This window comes from Macadamia integrifolia, unplaced genomic scaffold (genome assembly GCF_013358625.1).
Source record: "Macadamia integrifolia cultivar HAES 741 unplaced genomic scaffold, SCU_Mint_v3 scaffold871, whole genome shotgun sequence".
Classification (NCBI taxonomy): Eukaryota; Viridiplantae; Streptophyta; class Magnoliopsida; order Proteales; family Proteaceae; genus Macadamia; species Macadamia integrifolia.
In genome coordinates, this window is record NW_024870566.1 from 116,321 (window position 1) to 131,123 (window position 14,803).

At 38.5% G+C, this 14,803-nt stretch overlaps 1 protein-coding gene across 2 annotated transcripts; it reads right to left on the bottom strand.

Moving 5' to 3' along the window:
* Nucleotides 1-3,359: 3,359 nt before the first annotated feature.
* On the bottom strand, nucleotides 3,360-11,685 carry LOC122070279 (ERAD-associated E3 ubiquitin-protein ligase HRD1A-like). 2 transcript variants are annotated; one of them, XM_042634404.1, is made up of 3 exons: nucleotides 11,429-11,685; nucleotides 10,263-10,807; nucleotides 3,360-3,570 (listed from the first exon to the last, which is right to left on the bottom strand). In XM_042634404.1, the coding sequence occupies exons 2-3, from the start codon at nucleotides 10,793-10,795 to the stop codon at nucleotides 3,390-3,392; spliced, it is 714 nt and encodes a 237-aa protein (XP_042490338.1). In that variant the 5' UTR covers nucleotides 10,796-10,807; nucleotides 11,429-11,685; the 3' UTR covers nucleotides 3,360-3,389. The 2 variants fall into 2 exon arrangements, with proteins under 2 accessions (XP_042490338.1, XP_042490339.1); XM_042634405.1 differs by lacking the exon at nucleotides 11,429-11,685 and adding an exon at nucleotides 11,221-11,349.
* Nucleotides 11,686-14,803: the final 3,118 nt, after the last annotated feature.

Consider the following 14,803-nt stretch of genomic DNA (forward strand, 5'->3'; position numbering starts at 1 on the left):
ATAAAAAATCAAAATTTAGAGAAATGCTCTGGTTCTATAATAAGTTTGATTGGTCAAATGATATTATTTTTACATGAGACTTTTTGTATCAGTTATAATATAAAATCAGCTTTCCAACAAGTCTAAGATTACTTAAATCTAAGTTGTAATGACAAAGTTATGCTCCGGTCAAACTTATTTTTAAGTGCGCGAATGCTGTTAAAATCGCCTGAATGAAAATAATTTTATGGATATCAAAACAAAAAATTATTTTACCGGACTTTTGGTTTTTAACAATGTTTTAACATGATAAAATTTATAAAATTTTCATAATTGAGAAAAACTCCAGCATTTAAAAGTTGAAAATCGCCCCTATAACCAAAATTCAGTTTTTCTTCTTGGACTGGGTGGTTGACTTTTTATCCTTTTAGAATTGATTTTTAAACTATTTTTATTGGATTCAAATAAGGGGTATTTGCTTATTTATGAATAATATCTTAAGTAAATGAGCGTTTACTTAAATGATATTTGGCATAAATAAGTGCCAAAATACAAGGCGGCATGCAGTGCAATAAGGCGACTGTCGCCTAGGCCCCAGGCAAACCGCCTGGACGCCTAGTCGTCACCTAGGCGACGCCTTGACAACTATGCCAACCACAACAACCTACCAGTGATTCACATACAATACCCGAAGTGGAAGAAGCACCATTGAATGTAACTGCTCAGTCGGCTAACATAAGACCTATCTCTAATCTGAAAGCAGCACAAAGGATTCTTGTAGAGAAACCTACTTTAGAAGAACACATAAGGGGTTATTTTGAGAAGGAACGTCTTACACATCAGAGGTACTCAAGGGATTCATAGAAAGTCAAGCTTGATTTGAAGGAGTTTGATGGTAGACATGACCCCCAGTTGTTTTATGGTTGGATAGCTGCATTGGATAACTACTTTGACTACTATGACCTATCTGAGGAACGAAAAATTTAACTAGCTTGTGGTAAGCTAGTTAAGGCTACTCGTGATTGGTGGAGAACCTATAAATATGAATTGGAGGACCATGGTAGAGAGCCTACTACTTGGGAGGAGATGAAACTTGAACTATCTAATAAGTACTTGCCACGTAATTTTAGAGCTCGTATACAAGACCAGTTGAACTCTCTTCGTCAGGGAAATATGACTGTGGTGGAGTAAATAAATAAGTTTGATGCACTTTATTCTCTCACAGGCATTAGGAATTACTTTCTCGGTTTCGACTGGGATTACGAGCAGAAATTAATAGGGGAATTGGTGTTGCTAATGTGTATATAGTGAGAGATTGCTTTGACAAGGCTCTTCGAGCAGAGGAACTTATAGTATAGCTAGGTAGAAGGTTTCATTATCAAGCTGGGGAGGTCAAGAAAAATTTTCCAGCCACTAAACCTAACTCTTCAGCATCCCCAAGAGACACAGCTCTTCTAGGTGACGTGAAGATATCTCTATTCAAACCAAAAGAACTTGAAGTCAAGGTTCACATTGAAGAGATAGTTCTTGAAGCATCAAAGTCAGAAGGTCAAGAGATAGAAGATTCCACTGAAGAGTTCTACATTGAAGAGAGCATAGTAGACGAGACTGAAGCCGTGGAAGATGAGGTAGTAATTGAAAGAACTCCACAACAAGTCTTGGAGATTCATGATGAGAATGAAGAGTTTGTTCCAATCCTTAATGAGAAGATTACCAACATTGACGACTCTATGGACACGACATTCACAGTTGGTATTGATTCAGAGGTTGAGCATATAGAGTTTGTTATGCCATCATGGTTCTTTGAAGAGAAAGGTCCACACCTTGAAGACTACCTTCCAAAAGTCTACAAGCAACCAGAATTTTGTTTGGGAATGGTTAAAGCTGCTACGCATATGTTGTTTCCCCCTTATCACTGCAAAATTCAAGGATGATTTTTTTCAAAATGGGGAGAGTTGATGCAAATTAATTACCAAAATAGGCTTGTTTTATTAGGAATAAGCCTAGGGTTGGGTTCCATACATGTTGGGCCTTTGATCCCATGTATTTTGAGTGTAATAAACCACTTTTATGGGTTTAAAGGGGGGGCTCTAAGATTGAGTACGGGATTACTAGTTAGTTTCTTTTTTCCATTAGTTTCTTTTTTAGTTGGGTTTGATTTGAGTTATATTTGTTTCCTTAGGAGTCAAGTTGTTAATTGAGTCAAGTCATTAGTAGTTAGTTTCCTTTTTAAGTAGTTTCTAATTTCAGGTTTTAGTAACTATCACATTAGGAGAATATTTGGTTTCTTTTTTGAGGAACATTCTATTTTGTAATTCCCTCCCCCATTAACATTATAAATAAAGAAGAGGAGGCTCCTAAAAGTCTTAAATGATTTTGATAAAAAAATAATGGTTGTTGCTATTGTCTTCTTCATGAAGAGTTGTCTTGTGTTTGATCAAGGCTGAAGGAATTGGTGTTGGAGCCAATTGACTCTTTGCGGCGTGAAGTCCAAGAGGTCTCTTAAACTATTATTTCTTTCTTTTCAAATTTAATTGCAAGGTTCTTCAAATCAGGTAAGAGATCTGAAACTATGATTGAATTCTGGTTCTGGAAATCTCCAGATTTCTTCCTACTGCCCCTACTTTGTTCTGGAAGATCCAGCCAGCCGATGGCCCTCCCCTTTTGATCGATTGTTGGGTTTATTAAGAGGGAGGCTCGACCTTAATTTGGGACCAATCAGACCAGGGGATTTTGAATTATGAAGTTTCTCTCAATTCTGGCCGAATGCTAAGTCTGTCCAGATTTGAATTCTGTTTCTGTTTTGCCTTGCTGAAATCTGTTGTCTATTTAATATCCCAGTTCTGCTACTATTTAGTCCTACAACTGGTGATAACTGATTTCTGCAATTCTGAGTTCTGAGTTCACTGTGTTGCTATTTTGTGGAGTCGATTCTGGTTTTACCTAATCTGTGATGAAGTTAGTTGCTGCCCTTGTTCCTGAATGGACTGATTCACCTAACAGTAATTTGAAATTATCATATGCTGTTTAATATTCTACTGTTGAGGTTTTCTTGAAGCTATTGGGATCGACTGCAAGGTTTTAGAACATGCTGTCCAAATTTGTTAGTATAATATAGTTGGGTTACTTGGTGAACTTTGGTTGTTCTTTGGTTTATAAGTTCCTGTAGTATTGGGTCTAGTTTGGTTTGTCAAACGTCTTACATTAAAAGCTTATCATCTTGCTTCGTGAGTACGACCAAATACTCAAGATGATCTACAATAGCATAATTCAAAATAGACAGTTGGCCATATCACTGTATCAAGTGCAGAATTCAATGTAATATATAAAAATTTAGCATAACCAAATCAAGAATGTGCAAAAGCATACGTAGAAATTGTTAATGGAAAGTCAAGAGACAAATTAGTTACTTACATGAAAATCACAAGGAAGAAGCATAGATACATAGACAAGTGAAGCAGGTCACGAATAAGTTCCAAATAGAAGGTGTAGACAGCCTTTTTCTCCCATTGTCCTTCCATCAACATGTCACTGACATAGAAAACATATTTCACAAATGTAGACACTGTTGTTGTTGCCAGTATCATATACCTGATAAAAATTTCAGCGACACATTACAAGTAAGAACAGCAAGTTGAAACAAAAACCTCAGACGCAATATCCAAGCATAAAGCTTGGATGTTCTCAGATTACTTAAAAATATAATTAAAAATTAAAAAATTAAAAATTAAAAATCATCATGATGTTGTTGAGTGAAAAAATTCGTTCGAAAAAAAAACTGCATTGAATGAAGCCTGGATGTTCTCAGATTATTGGCAACTTAATAAAAGCAATGAAAACCAAAAACAAATAAATAAACAACCCAAAGAAGTATACCCTAAAGTGGTAGGTTAACTTTTATTATTATTTTTTTAGTGGATGAGTGATGCAGACATTGCTGCACTTGCCTGGTTGGACCAGCATGACCGACTTTGGAAGCCAAGAGCCAAGAACCAGTCCAGCCCAAGGTTTTGGTCCAACAAGGGCTGGAAATAATTAGTAGTTTCTTTGTCTTTATTTTTCATGCCTTTTATTTTCCAGATTTGAATGTAGGAGTTAGGATATCTTTCCTTCTGCATTAGTTTCCCTTTTAGGATTGTTTCCTAATTTAGGCTAGTTACTATTTCAGTTGACTTGCTAATTTTATGTCTTTATTTTCCTATATAATGGCTGTAACCGATGGACAAGTTAGAGTGGTTTGGTTTTTGAATGAGAATTAGTTAGATTTGTGCTTTGTGTGAGTGTGTGTGTGCCTTCCTTCCTTCACTGCTACTCTGATCTTCCCCTTCTTCCCCAAGCCGTCCATCAACTTGGTATCAAAGCCGAAGGATCCCCATTCCTTTCCCTTACATCTCTCTTCTTCCCTCCCCAATCTTCTCCTAGTCTGAGATTAAAAAAATAAATAAATACATTAGAACTCCAATCCCATCTCTTTCGGTTCCCCCCACAGAAACCCACCCCTTCGATTCCCAACAAGAAAACCCCTACCACCTCCTCTTTCCCTTGCCCACTCAATCGACCTCTCCCCTTACTTAGGGTTCTGCCAACAGCAACCAACAAGTGAATAAATAAATAAATAAATAATAAAAAAATTAAAAAAAAAAAAACTTTGTTACACAAATAGAGATGTCGGAAACCCCAAATTTTCCCTCGGATCCCTCTACAGCAAACCCCTCCACCCTCTTTTCTTCCCTGCTGTAATGGCGAGCGGAAAAAAAAAGTCGCAACAACAACGGGCCACTTCTCAACCATGCTGAAACCCTCCTTTAGCTTCAATCGAAATCCCCCTCTGGTTGTCAGGTTCTGCCAGCCAGCAAAAAAACAAACAAAAAAGTCAACATACCTGGTTCTCAGTCTCCCCGCCTCCTGCCGTACGTCGACTTTCTTCATTGCGAAGTCCCCGCTACTAATCGCCACCTCCATCAAAGTCACAATCCTTTTTGAAGTGGAAATTCCTCATTGCTTCCCTTGGTTCGAGAGCACAAACCCTTCTCTACTGGTTTCGTCTCTAAGAAGGAGATAAACTCTTATGTCGGTCAACCACCACCCCCGATCCCTCCTTTTCTCTCTTCCTTCGTTATTATTTTCTTTTTTATTCCTATACAGCCCCTACCTTTTCCTTTTTTCCTTTTATCCCATATGTATTTCCAGTTTCCGAGTTAGCCCCCCTCCCCCTATATACATTACTTATAGGGTTTCAAGTTGTACTTCTGTATTTACAGAATTGCCACTCACTTAAGGACTTCACTATAATTACTATTCTGCCATTACTTGTGAGTGTTCTTTGGTTATTTCCACCATGGTAACCAACAATGGAGTCCTCCAACAGCTCAACTCCGACAAGGGTGAAACGGATGCAAAGTTGATACCCTCACTACCGCTATCGCTTCTCTTCAAACAATGATTGAATCTATGCAAACTCCCAACAGATAGAGGGAAGAGTCCCATTTAATATGGGGATTCTTTCAACACCACACCACAGGTTCCGTCATCACCATTGCCACGACTACCACCAACAACACCACATCATACACCAGTAGGTCCAGCACCACCACCTCCACCACCATATGGAACTGGTTGATATGATGATGGAGCGGAAAGAGCAGCAAGATTGGATGTCCTTGATATTTTATGGAGATAACAATCCAAAACTGCACCTTGACTGGATTCATAGCTTAGAGACATTCTTCAGATGGTACGGGTTGATTGAAACCCGAAAGATCCTATTTGTAGAGGCTAAACTGAAAGGCACAGCCCAAGTCTGGTGGGCTAAACAACAGCAACAAAATCGAACCCGAGGAATTGGATTAGTCACTAATTGGGCTGAAATGCATGAAGTCATGAACCAGAGATTCTTGCCTCTTGATGAGAAGCAACGCATGCTTCTCAGGTTTGCACAGTTGAAACAGGAAAATTTGACCATTGAAAAAGAATATGTTGCTAGATTTTATTATTTTGCCACTCATTTTGATTTTGAGTGGAATGAAGAAGTATTAGTGGCACAATTCCGTAATGGTTTGCATCCTCAAATTATTGATGCCTTTGCATCTAGTTGACTACCTACAATGGAAGATTTCGTACAAGTAGCGTATCAGGTTGAGGAAAGTACGAAACGCCCATACAATCAGAGGCCATGTACAGATACTTTTCCTAGGGGTCCTAATTCTATTCAGCCATAGTCATCTCCCCAGGAAAAATCAACCAGCAAACCACAGGCTAATACTTCATCTATGGCATCTTCACGACCTAGCCGACCGTATTCTCCACCTCGACATGCTTCTGAAATGTCATCTTTACAGCCTACTCGTCCATACTTGCCCCCTCGGCATGGTTCAAATAAACCTTCTGAGACAATAATGTTTACAGCTCGATGCTACTTATGCAATGGATTTGGACATATCAGTGCTCAATATCCTAGCCGTTTGGTTGTTTTTATTGATAAGGATTTTCCTATACCTTATATTCCTGAAGAGCAACTTGATTCTGACAAAATTAATTTTAAGGAAGAGCGTGCGTCAAGTGAAGTCCATGACACTCCCAAAGGACTCATATCCTTTTTATGTCATTTGTCATGTGTTGACCACTCAGAGAGTCACTGATGATGAAGATCGGCGTCGTAGTAGTATTTTCCAGACCCATGTGAAGTGCAATAACCAAATGTTAACCTTGGTCATTGATGGAGGTAGTTGCACTAATGTTGTCTCTGAAGATGCTATTCTTAAGCTGGGACTGAAGACAAAGCCACATCCAAATCCCTACAAGGTTGCTTGGGTGAACAACACTAATCTCAAAATCATAGATAAGTGTTTGGTCACATATTCTATTGGTGGATTTAAAAATACAGTCCAATGTTACGTCCTCCCTCTGAAAGTGTGTCATATCCTTTTTGGTCGACCTTGGTTGTTTGACAAGAAAATACAGCATTGTAGCTATGCCTATGCCTATGCCTATGCTTTCAAGCATGATAACAAGACTATGAAGTTTCATCCTGCCAAAGATCTCCTTAGAATTAAGCTCAAGAAGATGGTGGGTTTGTTTCTCATTCAGCGTATTCCTTTAAATGGTTTTCTTGGTCCTTTCCTTAACTCGACGGAGAGGAGGAGAGTTGATGCAGACATGACTGCAATTGCCTGGTTGGACTAGTATGACCGACTTTGGAAGCCAAGAGCCAAGAACCGGTCCAGCCTAGGGTTTTGGTCCAACAATGACTAGAAATAATTAGTGGTTTCTTTTTATTTCATGCCTTCTATTTTCCAAATTTGAACGTATGAGTTGGGAGTTTTTTCTTTATGCATTAGTTTCCTTTTTAGGATTTTTCCTAATTTAGGCTAATTACTATTTCAGTTGAGTTGCTAATTTTATGTCTTTATTTTCCTATATAATGGTGATAACCGATGGACAAATTAGAGTTATTTGGTCTTTGAATGAGAATTGGTTGGATTTGTGCTCTATGTGAGTGTGTGATTCCCTTCCTCCCCCTACTACTCTGATCTTAACCTTCTTCCCCAGGCCCTCCATCAACGAGCCTTTGCATAATTGTCATAGCGTTCCCTAGACGGCGATTTGGCGTCCCAGCAGAAAAACAAGTTCATTGCAGTGCTACGATTTACTCGACTCACAAATGGCGGTCGCCAGGTCACACCTGATTCACTAGGCGGTCGATTTTTTGTATTGGACTTTCTTTTTTCTTTCTTTCTTTCTTTTTTTTTTTTTTTTTTTTTTTTTTTTTTTTTACTTATTAACAATATTCCATTTCTTATATTTTTATTGGCAAGATAAAGAGAAAACCCTCGAGGCCTCTACCAGTCGATTCATTCCCTCCTCAATTTCTCAAATACAAAGCATCAAAAGAACAAAAAAGCCCTCAAAGAGAACAAAACCCTCAAAAACCTTCAGCCTGCGACGTCTTCTCCTTCTCCAGTAGCAAGAGCGATAGCAGCCAGCCAGGTAAAGGCCCCACCTGCGAGTCTGCAATGTCTTCGGTCTTTCTCCTCCTTCGTCTTCTTCATCTTCTTCTTCTGATCTTCTTTGCTCTAATTCTTCTCTTTGGTCTTTCTTTTTCTTTTAATCTTCACTCTTTATTCTTCTTCTGATCTTCTCTGCAACATCTAGTTCTATTCTCTGCTCCAGTTCTTCTCTTCTTCTCTCCAGCTCTCCTCCTTCTATTCTCTGCTCCAGTTATTCTCTGCAACATCTGGTTCTACTCTGATTCTCTTCTCTTCTTCACTCCTCTCCTCCTTGTTCATCTTCTGCAGTTCTGCTTCTGATTCTTCTTCTCTGATTCTCTTTCTCCTTCTTCTTCAGTTCTTCTCTAGTCGTCTAGTTCTCTCCATCTCTGTTCCTTCTTCTCTGTTTAATAACTTGATGTACATATTGATTTTTTATGACTTGATGATTTGATGTATAACTATATAAGTCAATAATTCATGTTGATTTTTAATGACATGATATAGCTATGTTGATTTTTGATGATTTGATGTTGCATAATATTGGTTTTATATGTTATAGGGTATATATTGCAGGCTTGTAGCATACCAAATAACTTTAGAAAATAAGGGAAATAAAAAATGACACATGGGCGATTTGACCGCCATGGCAACGCCATAACGGGGCGATTCATCACCAAATCGATTAGCCACCCCTCCACTACTACTTTGGATCGATTTGACACCGCGACAACTATGAGCCTTTGTGCAAAGGTTCAGTCGCGGTATTACAACCTGTTGGTTGTGGATTCTAAACTTGGAAATAGCCTCTCTTGTGAAGCAGAGGGTATGGCTGCATACAATTGCCCCTCCTTGACCCTGCAGTAGCGGGAACCTGGTGTACTGGGATGTTGTCTTTTCATTTATTAGTATTTTTTTTATTATTCAACATTCCTAGGGGTAAAAACTTGGAAAAAATCCTACTGTCACCTATCATAAATAATGAAGGTGAAAGACTGATAGGTCACATTTTTTTTTAATAACCCCTACTTTAGCATCAGCCATCATTTAAAAAGTGCAGTTGACTCTCCCATTCCAATCCTTGTTTTAACCTTTTTGATTAATTTTATCATTATAAGGTTTGCACCTCTAACATGTCCAACTTGCTGTCAAGACCAAGTTGCTATGCACTGGGATAAAAAGGGGGGGGGGTGATCATATGGAGTATTTTTGTCTTTGTATGGCTGTTGGGATACCTGTACATGTGGGTTCGAAGATTCAAACCATCTAGAATTCTAAAATGCTGTGACTAGGAAAGTGCTTTTTCTTCTATTCATCTAGGCATCTATCCATACAGTTTTTTTGAGGTATCAATTGGCTTTCTAGGAGGTGGGAAATTGACCATTACTGAACAATGTATTGGCTTTTAAGTTTGTGATTTAGTAGAGCTGTATCTTCAATCCATCACTGCCGCTGCTCTCATCTCTAGTTGCCTCCTATATCATGTGGGCAGCGTCCTTGTTTTTAAATTTCCTTTTAATGAGCACCCCTAATCTTTTTCCAAGAAAAAAGAAGTTGGTTTAGAGGTATTGAGGAGGAAGCAAATTCAGAAGATTGAGTTTCTTACCACCACCACGGCACCCCCCCCCCCCAAAATGCAAGGTAACCCAGTAACAATAAAATGTGAATCAATTGTTTGTTGTACAATTAGGCATCTACTTTTCACCACTGGTTTTAATTGTCACAGCTTAATAACTGACATTAGGTCAACCTCTGATGCATAACAAACAACTTTATTTTATGACATATAGTTATAGAAGCTCAAAATCATATTTTGACTCTTCAAGGCTAATTTCATGAAAATTAAAAGCCCCCCCCCCCTTTTTAAATCTCAGTGAAGGGGTTTGTTTGATTAAAGGGTATGTGATCAAATATATAAAATAAAAGCATGAGGTTCATAAGATCCAAGTACATCCATTCCAAGGGTTTGGTTGAATATTAGTTCTCTTACTATGAGTCTTATTCCTCTTTAGATGAATTTATTGATTAGAGAAGGATGGATATCCAGAAGAACTGAAGAATGTAGTTTCAAAAGGAGTTGTAAAGTTATGAGCAGTTCTTCTATTAAATGAGGATCCTTCTCCCCCAATCATGTGTATAATAACCCCATTCATACAAACTTCTGTTACACAAACAAGGACAAAAGTGCTTTAAAAATAAAAAATACAAATAAAGGACTACTCAACAGTATGCAACACTAAAAATGATGTTCTGAACCAAACTGCAAAGAATCCAGAAGCATAAGCGTAGGTGACTTACTCAAACGCAAAGAAGAGAGAAACGGAAGATTGCCATGTTTGTATCAAATACTTTAAGGAACTGTACAGGAAGAGACTATCCAGAATGAGAAGAAACCCCAAAAAAGAAACAATCCGAATGTGAGAAAGCATGGGAACAGATGGGGTTGTCTCAATGTACTCAACCCTCTTCTGAGCCAACCAGTGCAAAGCCTTAATCAGAAGGAGAGCAGTGACCATTGCAAGAAAAGTAACAGAAAAATCCTGTCGAAATATTGTGATAGCAAAGAGGATTTCCATAACCTCCCTCCAAGACTGTTCATTCAGCCTCTCAACCTCTGCTTCCCGGAGTGAACCAAGGAACACCTTCTTAGTTAACTGCCATAAGATGCACATGATGACCAGACCCATGTTCAGGAGAAGAACCAGACTGATCTTGGAGGTCGATAAATATACCATTGCTGGGTAAAATTGGCCTCTGGTATTAAAAGCATGATAAATAATCGCAATTGCGCTGACTAAACTGAGTCCCGCGTATGTTTGCAGCCTCATCATTTCCTCTAAGAGCTGCAGCAATAAACAACATCCATTCAGATAACGTACAACAGACAAAACCAATTCCAGTTCCAACTCAGAAACAAAATCTGCAACCTCTAAGTTTCATTTTTTTTCCCCCTTCTAAAACATATTGAACAACAAGCATAAGACCTCCAAAATAAATAAATTTGTTATAGCTTTGAAACTCAAAAGAACTGCAAACATCACCCACGAAAAAGAGTTCCAGGGAACTTCAAAGCTACACGATTCCTAAATCGATTATTTTCCTTTCCTGGAGACTAAATTGAATTCCATTTTGATTACATCAAACCATCAAAATTTGACATTAAGCAGAGAAAACGTCGAAGCTACAATAGAATACAATAAAAAAAAAAAATATATATATATATATATATATTACAGAAGAGCAGAAGATCTCCCACCAACTTTGAAAAAAAAAAAGGGTGGGGGGTCTTGGAGAGATTGAACTTGTTCCTCAATTCAAAAACCCCTAACAGAGTTCGTTACGGGAAGAATTTGAAGTCCTCAACAAATGGATGACCCTAGAAAACGTATAATCGAAAGCTGAAATTACATATGTGAAGAAATCGAAATAAATTCGAATGAAAAAAATTTAATGAATTCAAATACCTGTGAAAGCTCCGATTTAGGGGTTTCGTTGTCGCCGGTGAGATCTCCGTTGATAGAAAAAGACGCATGAGGAAAGAGAAGGAAAGAGGATAAAACCACAGAACCGGTCCGGTCCAGGCCAGCTGCAGCGTCATCTGATGGAAAGTTAGCGAATAATAAGATAACACGTGTCCTGTCTTGGTTTCCTTATTAGAGCCTTACCAGGACCGCCAGGTCGGAGAGTGGACGAGAAGAGAGACTAGTCGTACATCGTAATGCGAAGTGACGCACTGTGGCGATTCTGACTTTTTATTTTTTTTGGTAGAGATTCTGACTTATTACTCTATTAGATATTAGATAGATGGTTTTTTTTCAATTCATCAAAAAAATATAATAGATAGGATTATAAAGGGTGGATCTTGGTGCAATTGCTCCATTGTGATCAAGTGGCCATTGTTTCAAGGTAAGAAATCTCATCAAAAAACAAGATATATAAATAGAGGATCTTAAAAAGGATTTTTTTATTAGTCTGTCTGTTCACCATATGGCAAATATTTTGACCTTGGGGTTATTTTTATCCTCATAGAATGATTCACCTTTGCCAAATAGAAAAATACTAAATTATTCTTAAAAGATGAAAGTATCAAGTTTACTTTCACCCATGATGTGAATAAAATATTTTAACATAATGAGGCTCTCCCCTCCCAGACCCCGCAGTAGCGAAAGCCTCGTGCACTGAGTTACTTTTTTTTTTTAGGCTCTAGGAGCAAATGTCAAGGGCACTTAGGACATTTGTCATACAGAGGAAAATCATTGTGAGACCCAAGGTTTTTTTTCACCTATGAGACACGGTGAAGAAAACTTTCCTGAAAGGTGAATGTGGATTGTAGGTAATAAGAGTGTGAGTAGAAGAGAGGAACGAGAGAGTGCAGGCTTGGTAGGAAGAGGAGGAGAAACAATTTAGGAGGGGGGAAGAGAGAGAGAGAGAGAGAGATTTGTACAAGTTAGTTAATGCAAACCTAATAGCACAAACTTCTATATTTTGTCATGTATATCCACTAATATATTGAATTAGTTGCTTTTGTTATATTTAACAAATTTAATTTATTGGACATTTACACACATTTTTTTTTGGGTTAGTCTGTTTGTCACTTTGGCAATCAAAATGTTTAGGAGTATGCCACTCCACCCCAATCTTACTCCTCAATCTCCTCTGGATTGGAAAATAGGAGTGTCATACGGATGTCGATCTCACCCCGGAAGTTACTAAAAAAGCACTGCCCCACAGCAAAGAGAAGGAAGGTGTGGAACAGACGGATCGTCTAAAGAGGGTCTAAGGGTCCTCGGGAAGTGGCTCGCCAAGAATCATAGATGTCCGACAAGGGGATCATCTTAAGGAGGGTTCGAACTGCCGTGAGTTCATAAACCTTTTCTGTGGTAAGGGGGTCAAGGATCATTGTCACACCTCGCTTGCACAAAACCGAGCCGGTGACCGAGTTAACACCGGTTAACTCACAAACCTACCAAGATTAATAATGCAGTACCTGCAATAAAGCATACATTTACTAAACTAAGATAAGACCTGTATTTTCAACGGAAGACCTGTTCATAATAATATCTGTAATTGTTTCACAAATACTTGATACCCAAATTGAGTTATAAATATTTCGTATATTTGGGCTTGAAGGCATGATATATATACAAAAATATAACAATTTAAGCATCAAGTAACAAAAGGGAGTACATAAAAAAGAATCAAAAGAATCACTTAGGAGTCACAGCAATCATGCAGCACAATCCTCTCACATGCAATCCATGCTAGAACTCGTCAGGGACCTACCAATCCTCAAATAAAAACTCCACAGTGGAGCCCCGCTCCTGATCACCAAGCGGGTAACCTACAAAATCACCTAAAAAGATTTGTGCACATGGGATGAGCTCACTAGCCCAGTAAGTGGAAAGGAAGACCACAAAAAGAAAATCACACAAACAGTCACAATACAAATGCGCTATATGCGATTCATTTTAGTCCTATTAGCCTAACAACATTACCTAGTCATAGTTTTTGTACTAATAACCACAGTGCGCGTATGCCCCTGGTACGAGCCGCGAACCCCATCCCACAATATGCCTATAGGGTTATTGGAGAAGGCCCACCATTGGTACCAGAATTTAAAATGTTAGCAGACTCCCGGTAAATTTAAATGACAGAACGTAAATGGGTGACTCCACCTGAAATATCACAGGGGTTATCGACTATCTTAGCGATCAGCTGTGCGTACTTCTAACCTCTGCAGGAGTTCGACAACCACAACCCGATGCTTTCCCCCAATGATCCCTCAACATGTAAATCTCTGTGGGGAAGGATCATAGCACAAGAGTAAATCACATCTTAGCCACATGCCTCTACATGAGCACAGTAGGATTACACAATGGTACTGCGTCCCATACCATGTGCCATTATGCACTTGTTTCTAAGCCGACTATAGCATCTAAATCTATTGTGCATATCATGTCCAAATGAAATTCCTCCATCACATATATTAAGACAATGAATATTCCATCATAACACAAAGCATAGTATGTTATGTAAATGCACATTCAAATGCGTGATATGGCATATGTGATGCCTAATCTACATACAAGTGACATAGCTAGACTAACATATGTTAAATGATACATAACATTCTGAAATTAAAAAAGAGTCCACTCCCCACTTACTTGTATGTGTACATGGTGCTTGTACTCGATACGAAAAAGATCCGATGTGTGAGTACGCATATATTGAGTGTAACATATCATAAATATGTTTATCATTTCACTATTTTGGGGTCAAAATCATCATGTTTGAACATTATAATTGGGTTTAGAATCATAAATGGAGGCTACCCATTAAATTTGGACAAATTCTGGTAATTCTGGAAAGATCGGTGGGCCAGAGCCAAAGACTAGTGGGCCAAGTAGCCCGTCGGTTACTCCAAAACCTAAAATTTGAGTTCTGGGAACTCAGGTGGGCTAAAATCAGAAGACCAACAGGCTACATATAGCCCACCGATTTCATCCCGTCGATTACTCTAGAGCCTAAAATCTGAGTTCTAGAAACTCAGGTGGGCTAAAACCAGAAGACAGGTGGGGTAAAAGTACCCCCCAGTTTGTGAATGAAATTTCTCCAACATCATTCCCGACTTTCCTCCAGCTTAGGGAACTTGTTTGGGGATGATCTGGTGGCTCAAATCACTTGTCTAAGGTCCAATCACGTACCCTCAACCTAGATCTAAGATTAAATCAAAAGAAAATGAAGATTCTTACCTCTTCTTCAAGAACACCAATGAAATCCTAAATTTCACTTCTTTTGCTCAAGAACTTCCAAATACTCTAGATCTTCATCCGCACTTC